Raw genomic sequence first — 15,256 nt, forward strand, 5'->3', positions numbered from 1 at the left:
CATGGATTATTTTTACTGTTGATTCAACTGTCCATTCAGCTATATAGCTATGTGGTCCTAGATGACCCATGAGGAATGTGCCCCAAGGTTTATATGTAAGGTGGTAGGTAGAGTGAGGAGATGTGTAAGTGAAGCACTCAACAGATCAGGTTTTGTCATTTATAATGTGAGGCTGGATAAACTGGACTATCTCAAAGGGCCATTCCAGATTTGATGTTCTAGACCAGCATTGTCAAGGTTCATCAGAAGCATAAGAAGTCCAACCTCAATTCTTTCAAATCATTGTATCCTACATGTGATTTGGTCTGACTTGGTACTTTTGGGGATGTGGGGGTTGTAGCTCTGCATCTCTAATGGGACTTCAGACCAATTGGGAAAGTTTGGGGGTTTGGGGCTAGTCTAGAACAAACTGAATCTGGGGTTAGCACTCTATAAAATTAAGTGTTGTACCCTTTGTTTAATTGATTTATGAGTTCAAAGGCTCAGAGAGAGAATGCTGTTCTTAGATGTAAAAAAAAACTTGATGTATGTTCCTGAGGAGAGTCTCAGTGGGTAGCTGTGTGTATAATCCTGGGCATGTGTTACTTTATTAATATAAATTCCTTAGTTTGCGTTACATTGGTTTGTGTTTTTTGTGGAATGAAGTCAGATAATCCAGAGTTGAAGAAGTCCCAGTTCTGCTAATAAATAAGGATATCTTGGGTTAACTATCTATTTGAGCCTCAAATTCCCTATCTGTAAATGGAATAATACCACCTACAGACCTCTACATGGGTTACACCTACCCTATCAAGTTGTTGTAAGAATCCAATGAGAGAATTTGTGCTAAGTGCTGGGGCCATAGGAGGTCATAAATAACTTCATATATATATAATATACATCAAATTAACATCATATTTCATGGCCCCGAGGGCATAAGAGGACGAGTGGTTACAGTGGCACTCACCACTGGATGGTGCCCACCTTGGCAAGAGCCTGCCAAAGGGGATGACAAGCCTTGACCGGTAAAGCATTAGACTGGCACACATTCGAGTGTAGAGAGGTACACAGCTATGTAGAGAATTACATCCAGCCAAGAATAACGGCATACAACATCGAGGGGAGCAAGTAAAGTTGAGAAGAAACCTGTACCACCCGAATTTCACTTTGTTTTGTTCCTTGCAAAAGAAAACTCCAGCAAGAACAAGCAGGCACTGGATGCATGCCTATGCTTATGGGCCTGTGGTTTAAGATCGGAGAGTTGCAAGCCGACCGCTCTTCCTGTCACACACACGAAAGGTCCCACGAGTGCGGCTGTCACTGCGATGGTCCTATTTGATTTTTACCTGCAACAGCTCCTTGGCAGATCCTCGCCTGTCCACATCCATCTCAAGACAGCGGTTTAAGAAGTCACGGAAGACAGTTGACAGTCTCTCGGGATTCTGGAGCTCTGGTGTTCCATTAGTGGCTATCAGATATAAAGCCTACAGGGGCAGGGGAAAGTAGAAAAATCTATTCAGCATATAAATAGTAGGCACGTGGCTTGGCACCTAAGGCATAAATGCAGTTTGCTCTCTGCATCTTGAAAATTCCATTTCTGAAAATGACCGTGACATCTATTTCAAAGTTCCTGTACTATTCTGAAATGATTGCCTTTGGCAGTGCATGACTGTGAGGTCACCCACCCTCCAAAGACTTGGAATTATATGTGAACAAGGTGGTCCTCTGAGAAGTAAGCCAGTAAAAATCCATCTACAAGGAAAGTGTGATTAACTTCCAAGGAATGGCCTGTAACTGTGGGACTCTGGAGGTTGGGAATACCCATGCATCCAATCATGGCGACCTGAGTGTAACCTCCAGAGGCTTAATGGAAAACTGAAGGGAATTTGCTAAGTGGTTACCGAATCTGCCTTGCCTCTTGTTTGGGAAATCTGTGTACATATGAGGTAGAGACTGACCAGGGTGGAGGATTAGAAAAGTACAAAGGAGCTCAAGATGGCAGTGGTCCTGAGAGGTGACCTGTCAGGCCCAAATACTCCACTACTTTTACTTTTGTCCCCGTGGCAAATGCATAGAATATATTGATTATCATTAGCTGTCCATGTAGTCCTACCTGTAATAACAAAAATAAGAGAAACGGGGATTGGAAAAATAGACGTATAAAAATTCCATTGTCTTTTGATTTTATTTCCCCATGGACTGTCTAAAGCCTCCCCCCTGTTTTTCTTTCTTCTTTTCCTCCCTCTGCCCCCCTTTCCTTTGTCCTGCCCTCACACCTACTCTCCTTCCCTCTATCTCCATTCTTCACGTGCCACCTGTCCTCCTGCCCTTTCTCTCATGCTGAAGGACAAGGATATCACTTTGAAGACTAAGATGGACCTGACCCAAGACAGAGGACCCCTAATGGCATAGGGCTAACGAATGCAAGGTAAGTGGTTCAAAACCACTGGCAGGAGTAAAACAGGATTTTCTACTCCTGTAAAGAGTTAGTCTCAGAAACGCACACAGGACAGGAGCAGTTCTACCCGGTCCTGTAGGGCCATTATGAGTTGGCATTGATTTTGATGGCGCTGAGTTTGGTTTTTGATTTTGACTTAAGCCAGGGTATTTTCAATCATCTCATATATCATGTGAAGTTGGGCAATGAATAACGAAGACTGTAGAAGAGCTGATGTATTTGAATCATGACATTAACAAGGAATATTGAAAAGTACCATGAACTGCCAAAAGAAGCAACAAATATGTCTTGGAGAAAGTATAGCTAATATACTCCTTAGAAGCAAGGATGGGGACGACTTCATCTGCCGTACTTTGGACATGTCAAGAGAGATCAGTCCCTGGAAAAGGACTTCATGCTTGGTGAAGTGGAGGGCAGTGAAAAGGAGGAAGACCCTCAAAGAGATGGACATGCACAGAGGCTGTAGCAATGGGCTCAAACCTAAGAATAATTGTGAGGATGGCACAGGAACTGATAGTGTTTCCTTCTGTTGAACACAGGGTTGCTACGAGTTGTCACAGACTCAATGGCACCCAACAACAACAATGATCTGAGATAGCACTGTTCTCTTATTAAACAAAATTTGATTGCTGCAAATTACATACACTGTCTCCTCCTAACTCTTCTTTCAGCTGGCCACATCTCCCCCAGACTCGCTATCTTTTGCTTACTCTCTTCTGCTCGGTAATGAAGCCCAGTCTCAAATCAATAACCTCTCTCCGCCTTTCCATTCTTCCTAAGTCTCTATTCATGCCATAAGGCTCCAGTTTTGTGTTTTCCTTTCATCATTCTTAGCTCAATAAGTCTACACTGTACATTCTTCTTCCCTACAATACAAACAAACAAATTTTAACCCAAGTCCTTCTCATTGGTTTAATCGGTGCCTAATTACCTCAGGAAATTTACAGCACTCTTTCCATTCCATTTTTAACACTAAAATAGGTGACTTGCATCAGAATTGTTGAACTTGAGTACTGCTTGGTGATTGCCATGCATCCAGGAAGAAAGCCCAGACATAACAAGGAGAGAGTGCTACCGCCCCTTAGTGCTTCGGCATGCCCACGCCGTCTTCAGCATGTCTGCAGAACAGTCTCAGTGGAAGGTGGGCATTGGGGATGAGCAGGAGTGGGGAACAGGTGTTGCCTTGGCACTGATCTGCTTACACTACCCCGTCACAAATCTAACTATCTTATAAAGCTGCTCTTGCTTGACTCGATAGTATTATCATACGGTTTTAAAAATTATTGTAAGAATATAGCCAACAGTACATTGGCCATTTGAATATCTTTCACGTCGACAATTTGGTGAGAGTAATCATGGCACACCGATCACCAAAATCCATTGCCAAATTATCTGCCACCATTATCTGAAACTCACTGCTTCCCCAACAATACCTGCTCACCCGCAACCACAGATAAACTTTGGACTTTATACATTTGCCTAGTCCAGGTTTCTCACATTAGCAGAATTCTACCATCTTTGTTCTTTCAGTAGTGAATTTTTTTACTCAGCATAATATTTTTCTGAGACCCATCCATGTTGTGGCCTTCATGAACAAGGATTTCATCTCTTTATATTATTGATATTTACAGATGTCTTTAAATATTGTAGTTGTCATAAATGTCATTTTAAGACACTATAATAGTTTCTGATGTGAATCCACCAGCCTCAAGAAGCTATTCAATTGTCGTTGGGCTGATTAAAATAGATGTACTATGGAAAATGTTGAAAGGAAAACACACCAACATGTTAACTAACAATAGTCCCCTCTAGTTCAGAAGTCTCATTAATGACTTAATTTTTTAAATAGAGTTTTCAATGTTCTACAGTGGACACAATTGCCCTTAAGGGTAGGATTTGTTTTTTAATACCCTCCAAGAGCTATAAAAAAATAAATTTACAAAGCTGTGGTGTCCAATTGACCAAAAAAAAAATCCTCATTTATTCTTTGTCTTCCTAGGATTAAACCTGTTTTTCATCAAGCACTACCCTTTGAGGAAAACAAAAACTCCAGACTATTGTTTTCACTCTAATTGCAACAGCATTATTTCCAACTAACACCCATTGCAAATATCTATACTTTCAGTTATATTATGGGCAAGATTGGCCTTTGTGGACTGGACTTGAGAACCTCATCACCACGAATAATGCCACTTCTATGGGGGAAAAGCACTCTGTTTTCCAAATAATTACCGTATATACTCGAATATAAGCCAACCCGAGTATAAGTCGAGGTACCTAATTATTACCTGGGAAACCAGAAAAACTGATTGACTCGAGTATAAGCCTAGGGTGGGAAATGCAGGATGTGAATTAACACAGAGACTGGAGGGGAGAGAGGGAGCGCAGTCACAGACACATCCTTACCAGGTCTGCTGCTGGCGTAAGTGAATCACTATGGGTGCTTCTGCGAATTAGAGCCCGTCCACATCATAGGACGGCTCTGATTGGTTAGATGTGAGTAAACAAACATTCAAAACCCTGCAGTGTCAGCAGGGCTTTGAATGAACAGAGGAGGAACGGTAATCACCCGCGAGATGTTACACCTCGCTGGGGTATCACTGACCCGTGTATAAGCCGAACCCCAGTTTTTCAGCACATTTTTTTTTTGCTGAAAAACTCAGCTTATACATGAGTATATATGGTAACTATAAAATGAACTTTTTGGAACACACTCTGTGTATAAATTGGGTACTAGCTTAGTAAAAATAAAATTGTTACTCACTGCTCTGCTAATGAGTCCAGTTGTAGCCAAGAAGGGTATGACTAACAAAGCCAGGTCTTAGATGAAGAGGGATTAAGGATGAGTGATGTTTATACTGTGAAGATTGCAATCAACATCACGAAGCAAAATGTGTATGGATGGTTGAATGAAAACTCATTTGCTTTATAAACACTCACTCAAAAGACAACAACAACTTGAAAAGGAAACACAAAGATTGAGGAGAATCTATCTAGGTATGCGTAATCAACTTTTGATTTAAAAAAAAAATTAAAGACAATGCGATCACTATTAGAAATTAGACTGGAGATTTTCCAGGAAGTTGGTTGGTCTTCCCAAGTGGTTTCAAAATAGTTCATTAAGATGTCTATAGACTCCAGAAGGAAAAGGTGTCTAATTTCTTAGTTGTTGAATGGAAAAGATGGCATGTTTCCCTAATATTAATTCTACCAGTTTTCTTCTTCTCCAAAATAGATCAAACACATATATACCTCTGGAGGTGTAGTGGTTATGTTTTGGGCTGCTAACCGTAAGGTGAGCTGTTCCTCTGGAGAATGATGAGGCTTTCTACTCCCATAAAGAGCTACAGCCTCAGAATCCCACAAGGGCAGTAGTTCTACTTTGCCCTATAGAGTTACTCTGGGTCGGTTTCAACTAGATGGCAGTGAATTTATATATCTATATATATCCATCCCTTCGCCCTATTAATGGTTTCACTAGCAGCCAAACAAGTCATTTTAAGAAATAACCATCCTTCAGTTCTTCTACTTCTTCTACAGCAACCTTCTCTTCCCCCACTCTAACTATGGTAAATCTAATAAGCCTTTAATACATCCTTCAGGAACATCTTTATACTCATTCACTAGACTCTGAGCCCCGCCCCCCACATCTTTGGTTAAGTTTGGACTTCTCTTAGACTGCTATGATAACCCTCACATTGGCTTTCTTTAGTCCAAGTCTTTTCCTTCTCTAGTCTCTAATCTATCTCATCATGTCATCTACTTCCCTCTGCATTACATATTTTTGTGGCTCCCCATGGTCCACAGACATGTTTTAGTCCAAACTATGCTCCTCCTGATCCTCATCCTGAGTTTCTAAGAGGGAAGAGGAATGGAGATTCTAGCCCCACACATGTTTGTTTGAACCAGAGAAATTCGTTTTTTGGGGGGGAGGGGGGCTCTATTTATGTTTCCAAACAAGATTTCATTTGAGCCAATGGATTCACTATCCAAACCAAACTCATTGCCCTGACTCATCTGTCCCCGACCCCTGTGAGTTTCCAAGACGGTAACTCTCTATGGAAAGAGCAAGGGCCATCTTTCACCTTAGAAGTGGCTGGTGGTTTGGAACTGCTGACCCTTGAAGTTAGCAGCCCAAGGCGTAACTATATCACCACCCAGGCTCATGAATCTACTGGACATAGTAAAGACTCCTTTGGGGATGAGTTGGCCACACACACACACACACACACACACACACACGTCTTATGGCACACAACTAGTCATGACTGCATTAATGTTTGACTCCAGGGGCTAAGAGTCTAGAGAGTCCATGGTATAAACCACTGTGAAATGCTACTTTCTCCATATTCTCAATCTCTGGGCTGGAGGCTCTACTAGCAGAGCCAGACAAGGTCCCTCCAGAGAGGGTGCACACTGAGCATAGTGCTGTCAGGTGCCATCAAGTTAGTCCCCACCCCTGAGCGACCCCCATATATAACAGAATGAAACACTGCACGGTCCTGTGCCATCCTCACAATTGTGTTTATGTTCGAGTCCATTGATACAGCCACTGGATAAATCTGTCTTGTTGAGGGTCTTCCTCTTTCTTGCTGGCCCTCTACTTTACCAAGCAGGATGTCTTTTTCCAGGGACTGGTCTCTCCTGATAATTATGCCCAAAGTATGTGAACGGAACTCTCACCATCTTTGCTTCTAAGGAGCATTCTGGCAGTACTTTTCCCCCACGAGTACAGCCAGAATGCTCCTCAAAACAACAACAAAAGACCTCACTGGCGTTGAATTGATGCCAACTTATAGTCACCCTATAGAACAGGGTAGAACTGCCTCTGTGGGTTTCTGAGACTGTAATTCTTTGGGGAGTAGAAAGTCCCCTCTTTCTCCCTAGGAATGCCTGGTGGCAGTCCAACATGCAACCACTACACCACCATGGCACCATCAACATGCTCCTGGCCATGAGAAAGTGGTTTATGTACTCTGAGAGGAACTGGAATCTCTTCATTGCCTAGGGACAGAGAGCAGGTACACAAAATAATTTCATACAGATTCACCAATGTATGTGTGTGTATAGATATATACACATGTATCTTTTTTTATTTAAGCAACTGGTACTCTGCTGGTTGCTGCAGCCTGTGTCCGTCCTAGATCCTTTCTCATTTCTTTTATGGGAGTGAGTTGGCAATTAGTGGCCTGACATCATGTGATTATTTGATGCGGGTCCTGGGATTTTCAGAGGCTAAAGGTCAAAGTGCATTGCTACCTCTGATGTATCTATCCATGGATCTCATGAAAGGTCCTGATATTTTTTTACTTCTAAGATGAGTGTGCATAGGACCAAATGGGCAAAAAGAACTCACTACATTATAACTAACTTTGTATTCCACACTTGGCCTTCACTCAACCTAACAGTCCACGGTGATGACAGAAGAAGCAGTTTGGTCCTGCATACTCCTTCTCATCTGTCAGCAAACTTTGTGGAGGCTTTTAGAGTCGTGTTAATTCTTCTTTAGATAATCCCTCAGATAAAGTTCGTGTCAGGAAATACTGAGAAGGGTGAGGTGTGCTCCGGGAGCAGATCTCAGCAGTCCCAGCAGTAGCCGAGGTCTGGGACTGTGGGAGCCTGGGGAGTGGGAAAGTTGCAGAGAGGAAATGACCAAAACAAAATGGAGCAGGAAGCAGGGGAGGGACCCTCTGAGAAGAATAGGGAGCAGGAGGAAGTGGAGCAAAGACAGGGGCCTAGGGACAATGAAGAGAGAAGGTGGCTGGTGGAATGAAGAGTGATGAAAATAAAGGCTCGAAAGGCTAGAAGGCTCCTGCCCCACTGTTCTGGTCATGTCGACTTCCCCATCTCTCATTTTCTCTTCAAGCCGCACCTAATCTTCAAGTTCTGCAGAACTTGTTCGAAGGACATTTGCTCACATCTCTCCCTCAGAATATGAGGATGGAAAGGGTCTACGAACTCCCTGTTCCTAATTAGCTTCCTTACAAATGACCATATTAGGCCCAAACAGTCTGACTGATAGGTTTTTTGAAGCATGCACGGAGGCTTGCATAAACTGATTTCAAGTTGAATTTGATATGAAGCTCAGCAGCAATACCCCTGTGTACACAGGAACATCTGATTCCCTCCCTCCTAGCCCGAGTCTATGTCACCTCTTTGCCACAGCTGCCTCACGGCAGTGCTCCTCCCCGGGTTTCTCCCTGAGGGTACCAAGGAGAGGGCTTATGGAATCCCTTCCCTGTGACTCCCTTCGCAGATTCAAGAGTCTTTGTCTGGCAGGAGGGGAGAGGATAGGAGAGGGAAGATTTTTTTTGACCTTTCAGACTACTGATTTGATGAGGAAGTGATAAAAAAGATGCTTATGAGCTTTTTGTAGATGACTCTTCCGGAAGCCCACCTCAAGATCATGCAGCCTGCAACATCATGGAAGGCTAAGTCTTCTAACAGGTAAAGAACACAGAGTCAGAGTAAGGGACCCCTGCGAATCCCTTTCTGTGAAGTAAATCTCGCGTGAAAGCCCAACAGAGAAAACAAATCCCAAGCAGAACTGTTCTGGTGGAATAAAGAGTCCTACGCATGTGACTCTCCCCTCCGACCCTTTCAAGTAACTCTATGGAACATTATAGCCATAAGACTTCTTTGAATCCACTGGAAACTAATAATCAAGGCAAAATCCACTCCTTGGAAGAGAGAAGGAAATGGCAGCCCCTGGAGAAGTAACCTAAGTAAGATTATGGGCTTCCTGTCAGACCTGGGAGAGAAGAATTCCCCTTTCAACTCACAGAGCGCATCAACTGGTAGAGAAATGGGAAAAAACACTCCCTGTCCAGTCATGTTACATTTGTTAGTCATATCTAGGGGAAGTGTCTTGACTAATCTATCTCAAAGCACGAGGACAATTCTAGACCAAGAAATGAGAGAGAGAGAGAGAGAGAGAGAGAGAGAGAGAGAGAGAGAGAGAGAGAGAGAGAGAGAGAGAGAGAGAGAGGTGGGAGGTGGAGAGTGGGAAGCAAGCTGAAGCAAACAGGTCAGTCTGATTCTTGAGATAATGCTAGAGCTGGGGCGGCGACATAGCTAAAATTGTCCTTCCTTATCCAGTTAATTTTCTCTTCTGGGAAGCTTATCTAAGACATCGCACTGTGGCTTCTTCAGAATCCAAAGCGTCTTTTAAAACACTGCTGTGACCAAGTTAGAAAGTACAAACAAAAATGGGGACAAAGGTAACAATCCCAAACTTCAATTGTCAAAAACAAAGCCTGATTTTCTTGGTAAAAATTATTTCTTGCTGGCAAAAGCACCGATTTTAAAGGCTCCAGAAAAAGACCCATGAGCAAGCCTTTCAAAGGCAAATGTCCATCATCAAGGTCCATGATTTATCTCCTTGAGATAACTTGGGCTTCAGGGACATGAGTTAATTTAGTCCCACGGAGCTCTGATGGCACCATAGTTAAACACAGGACTGCTCACTAAGACGGAATCCAGCAGCCATCCTCAGGAGAAGCAACTTGGCAGTCTATTCCAGGTCCCTGTGAGTCTGAATCAGTTCCATGGCACATACAACGATGACCTGGTTTTTAGATCAAGTCCCTAGTATTGCAATGCCCACCATCATCGAGGACACCCAACTCCCAGTGACCCTACGACCTACCCTTTAGGATCTCCAAGACTGTCATCTTCACGGAGTCAGACTGCCCTCCTTCTCCCATGGAATAGTGGTTGTGTTCAACCACCGACTTGTGGTTAGCAGCCAGGCGCTCCAACCACTGCTCCACCAGGGTTATGCTTATACTTGGCTTATTCTCAAGCCAAGCTTTAAGGACACCGAGGAATAACAGGATGCTAGTGGGAGAAGGGAGTATCTATATTGGTGAACAGGAGGTCTCTAGTCACCAGAGTTTACGTTTTTCTTTCCTCCTCTTTGGCTGCTCAGAGGTGCTTGGGCTGCTGGTGTGCTGTGGAATCAATTTCTCCATTGGTCGCCTTCTGGCTCATAATTCACCCATTTGAGCTGTCTGCTCCTGAATTATAATCTAAATGAAACTTGCAGCTAGCTTTCCTATGGCAAAGTCCCATTTTCCTTTGTCGAATTCCTGACAACTCATGATTCTTAAGAACAGTCTCTCTTCTGATGGGCGTTCCCCCCCCTGCCTGATTTAAAAGAATGCTGCTAGTACTCTGTAATTATTTTAGCTGAAGTTATCTTAATTCGTGCCCTTATCCCCCCAATTTCAGCACAGGTGTGCCCTCAAAGTACGAGTGTCAACAAACCAATAAACCTTGCAATTCCATAGTGGTTTACAGAAATAGAAGGCACTGCTTTCAGCTCCTTCCTGAGATACATTCAAAACAATATTGACTGAGTGCTAGCAAAGTAGGCTCGCTTCTCTGGTGCTCAGGAAGTTTATGTCTGCCTTTAATTCCAAGTGAGCACGTGCCATCAAACCCAGACATTCCACTCTGCAGCACAGGTTCCAGTGGCTGGAGGGAACTAGAATCCATTTAGCCCTCGTCACTGTTTTATCTTAGCTCCCAGAGATGTTCTTATTTGGCTCAACACTCTTCCATAGGTTTTAAAGGGCAGCCAGACCGTCCGAGTCCTGTAATAAGTAATCAAGACAACTAGCATTTATGTAGAGTATACAGGGCAGGAAGAGGAGGAAGCCAGCCTCAGTGCAGACAACAGGCTGAATTTAGATTCCTGTCCTCTCTTCTCCCCTGCCAGACAGGTGCTGGACTCCGGATCACTAGTTCTCAGATTTATGGCTTTGTTTTGTACAAAGTAGGTATGTAAGAAGCTAGCACATTATAATGATGGACTTAGAATCCATTTTCAGGAGAGAAGCAAAGTGTGTGGGGGGTGGGGGGGGGGAGAAAAAGCTTATCATGAACAACTGTCCTACCTTTTGGGATAGTATTTCCAGGAGGATGAATCAGAGACTGCCATAAGATGTGCATTAGCATTTCAACAAGGCTTTTATAGAGCACTCATATTCTCCCAGATGAAATGGATAAATATGGGCTGAATAAAAGTGAGTTTTCTGGTTAAACAAGGAGGCTCAACGAGGGTCTATGAAGTGGGATGTGCGTGTACTGGATGGGGGGGGGACTGGACTGAATTCTAGAAAAGATTTGCCACAAAGTTTGTTATTTGGCCTTCTCTTAGGTACCCCTTTTCCCCCTCGGGGTGGGACCCAGGCACCAGAAGTTAGGAACGCTCTCCAGATGAATCTGAGGAGAAGAAACCACTGGGCTAGGATGTACAGTTCACACGCTACACTATGTACTGGTTGTCTGTGTGTGTGTGCGCGCGCACGCGCGCATGCTTACACACACATTTGTTTTCATGTTTAGTGGTCTCTAATTTATACCAATATTGTTTTTCAATGAGCCAATGTTTGATAGTTTCACAGATGTTAAGAACAAGCGCAGAAAGGGAACATTCAACATTCTCTCAACTAGGAAAAAGGTTTGGAAAACTTGCATTAAACAAAAAGGTCCCTTGGGGCCCAGTGAGGACTTGAATTGGCTGTCACTGAGACATTTCACAAACGCCATTTGACAACAACAGCTGCGTTCTGTGGGAATGCAGTTAATAAGAGGCAGTTTCTCTGGGCTGACAAACAAAACAAAGTAACTATTGCTCCAACAGAAGTAAAGACGCTTTGTCTTTTGAATCACAGGTTTGAAACCATCTCTCTATCCATCCAGCCATCTCTGTATGTTGCATTAACAAGACGTTTGTGGATGGGCACAACACCAAAACGGTATGGTTTGTATACCCCAGTAGACGCCAGGCACTTTGGCAAATGGAAGGAAAAAGACGTTGTATGATTGAAGGCTACACTGAAAACGTCTTTGAGTAAGAGAACAGCATATCCACCACCATGTATGTTGAATACAAAGACTTTGGGTAGTGGGGGGACAACAGTTAGGAGTTTGTTTCCTTGCTGCCTCTGGCACGGTCCCAACCTCATAACATCAGTACAGTTAATAATTATTTGACCTGTAAAAAGCATTTTTTGGTCAATTAGTGCAGAGTAGTTTTACATTTTAAAAGTACCCATCCACTTTAAAATGAGGAGGGGAAAGTAGCTAATTCCTTGCACCAAGAATATGCTAATAACAAGCATCTGTGGTATTCAGAGAGGATTTGCTCTGTTGTAAAGGATGTACCAAAGACACACCCCAAAAGTCACGCCAAAAGGGTAACATCCTGCAAATATATAGTCCCAGGCTTCCCCCTAAACATGGCCTATTCAGTGTTACCTGTTTCTGGTAACTGTACTGAACTATGCGGAGAGCTTTACTCCTCAAGAAGATGGGGGTGTTGCGAGTGGATTGGGAACATTCTGGAGAGAAAGGGGAGTGGGTAAAAAATCACTATAAGCATCTATCCTTCACGAGTGGGTAAAAATCAGTATGAGCATCTATCTTCTCCCATTTTAATTTTCTATAGAGATAGATAGCTAGATAGATGGAAAGCTACCTATGAGCCCCGGTGGCATAATGGGTTACAAGGTGGACTGGTAAATGCACGAATAGCAATTTGAACCCACCAGGCACCCCTTGGGAGAAAGATGATACTGCCTGCTCTTGTAAAGATTGACAGCCTGAAAATCCTATCTAGGGTCATGAGTTAGAATCAACTTGATAGCAGTGGGTTTTCTTTTGCTATTTATCTCTCCAGGACAGCCAGAATGCTCCTTAGGGGCAAGGATGGTGAGACTGTTTCTCGCCTACTTTGGATATGTTGTCAGGAGAGACCAGTCCCTGGAGAAGACCATCATGCTTAGGAAAGTAGCGGGGCAGCCAAAAAGAGGAAGACCTTCCAGACGATGGATTGACCGAGTGGCTACAAGGTTGGGCTCAAACATCAGAAGTGTGAGGCGGGGGGAGGACGAGGTGGTGTTTCGTTCTGTTGTGCAAAGTTGCTATGGGTCGGAACTGCCTCCACCGCCCCTAACATCTATCTATTTCCATCCAAGTTTCATCTGCGACAATGCACTAGGCCCTGTGCTAGGTGATTTACATCTATCATTTCACTTAATTTTCATCCTGACTTAAAAAAAGAAATGTCATCCTTTTTGTACCCCCAGAAAACAGGCTCAGGAAGTTTTTAAGCTACGTGTCAAAGGTCTCTCTCCTTTGCAGACTGTGAAGCCGAGATACAGCCGCAGCTGCCTGATTACATGGATCAAATTCTTTTCACTTCTACGTGCCACCAAACGTTCTTGGCCTTCCTTTCACTTATGTCCTGCTTCCCCCCTTGGGGGGGGGTTGGTAATTATTGGAAGAATAGTAAAGAATGGAGTAACCTAGTTCTCATTTACAGCTCTCCTGAAGCTCTGGCGTGTTCACTAAAAAACCAAACCTGCCGCTGCTGGGTGGAGTCCAACTCATATGGAGCCTGTAGGGTAGAGCAGACCCATGGTTCCCAAGGCTGTACACCAGGGATCCTCAAACGTTTTAAACCGGGGCCAGTTCACTGTCCCTCAGACCTGTTGGAGGGCTGGACTATAGTTTTTCAAAAAAAAACTATGAACAAATTCCTATGCACACTGCACATATCTTATTTTGAAGTGAAAAAACAAATGGGGCAAAAAAACCGGCGGGCAGGATAAATGTCCTCGGCTGGTCGCATATGGCCTGCGGGCCGTAGTTTGAGGACCCCTGCTGAACACCTTGACAGAAACAGATCCCGACATCTTTCTTCAGCGGAGCGGCTTGTGGGTTTGAACCATGGATCTTTTAATTTGCAGTCAAGCTCTTTACCCATTGTGGTGCCTGAGCTCCCCAGCGGAAAGAAGCAGCCCCATAATAAGACCAGCACTGCTGTTCTAAGGTGTTAAGGGGTCGCTTCTGGCTCATAGTGACCCTTTGTGACAGAGCAGAGTTTTTCTACTCAGGTTTACAGGGTTGCCATCATTCGGAAGTAGATTGTATGCGACATCTTTCTTCTACAGATACCTTGTGGGGTTGGCGACATGGGTGGGTTCGACCTGTAGACCTTTCTGTTGGTAGCCCAGTGCCTTATCCATCCAGTGTGTCACCTGGGCCAGCTTGCTCTAGCCACCAGGTCCCTCTCAAATGCAGGCGCCCTGCAGGCTCCTTTGATCTCTCTTGTTCCTACATCTCCCCAGCGTTTCAGTCATCCCAGACTTCAAACCCCAAGTGCAGGGAGGACAGCTGAAACTGTTGTGTTTTCCCTGCAGAGATTGTGGGGATGGCATATTCAAATCCCAAATGTAAAAACAAAGAAAGACACGTGGCACCCAGCAGGAAGAGAGATACCTGATTTAATATGGCCTTTTGATCGATTCAGTGGAGGTTGATCACAAGGAAAGAAAAATGGGCAAAATGAGAGTCAATCCGTAGGAGTCGGAATTCATTCCACAGGGTGGTCTTTCTGACAGATCTTTTTGTTAGCGTCTTAATGTCAGCTTCCTGACCCTGCTGGCTTGTTAATCTGCAAGTGCTTGTGTAGATATAAGACTGTGGATTTTGAGAGACAAGCTGTTAATTACGGATTCTAATCCCAGGCTAGAAGATGCTTCTGAAGATTAAAATGGTTTCCTCTGGCCACCCTTTTCTCTCTACAATCAGCAGCCTAGAGTGAAGAGGAACCTTTGGTTGGGGAAATGAAGAAGGTAATAAATGCATTAGTGGAATCAGTTGATGCCCAAAGCCCTTTATTTAATCCTTCGCTGCTGAGGGCTGTAAATTACTCATTAGACGTTGGCCACAAGAAAAAGACGCCAATAATCCGTTTAGGGGTACTAAACTCCAAAGATTCAGAGGAGGGAAACCATGGAAACAAGA

At 43.8% G+C, this 15,256-nt stretch overlaps 1 protein-coding gene across 4 annotated transcripts in view; it reads right to left on the reverse strand.

Moving 5' to 3' along the window:
• Positions 1 to 15,256, reverse strand: part of PAK3 (p21 (RAC1) activated kinase 3) — a 333,228-nt gene that overhangs the window by 4,547 nt on the left and 313,425 nt on the right. For all 4 annotated transcript variants that reach the window (XM_075538540.1, XM_075538538.1, XM_075538541.1 and 1 more), the window contains one exon: positions 1,326 to 1,463. In XM_075538540.1, the coding sequence (XP_075394655.1) occupies positions 1,326 to 1,463 (138 nt within the window). The remainder of the gene's footprint in view (positions 1 to 1,325; positions 1,464 to 15,256) is intronic.

This window comes from Tenrec ecaudatus, chromosome X (assembly GCF_050624435.1).
Source record: "Tenrec ecaudatus isolate mTenEca1 chromosome X, mTenEca1.hap1, whole genome shotgun sequence".
NCBI lineage: Eukaryota > Metazoa > Chordata > Mammalia > Afrosoricida > Tenrecidae > Tenrec > Tenrec ecaudatus.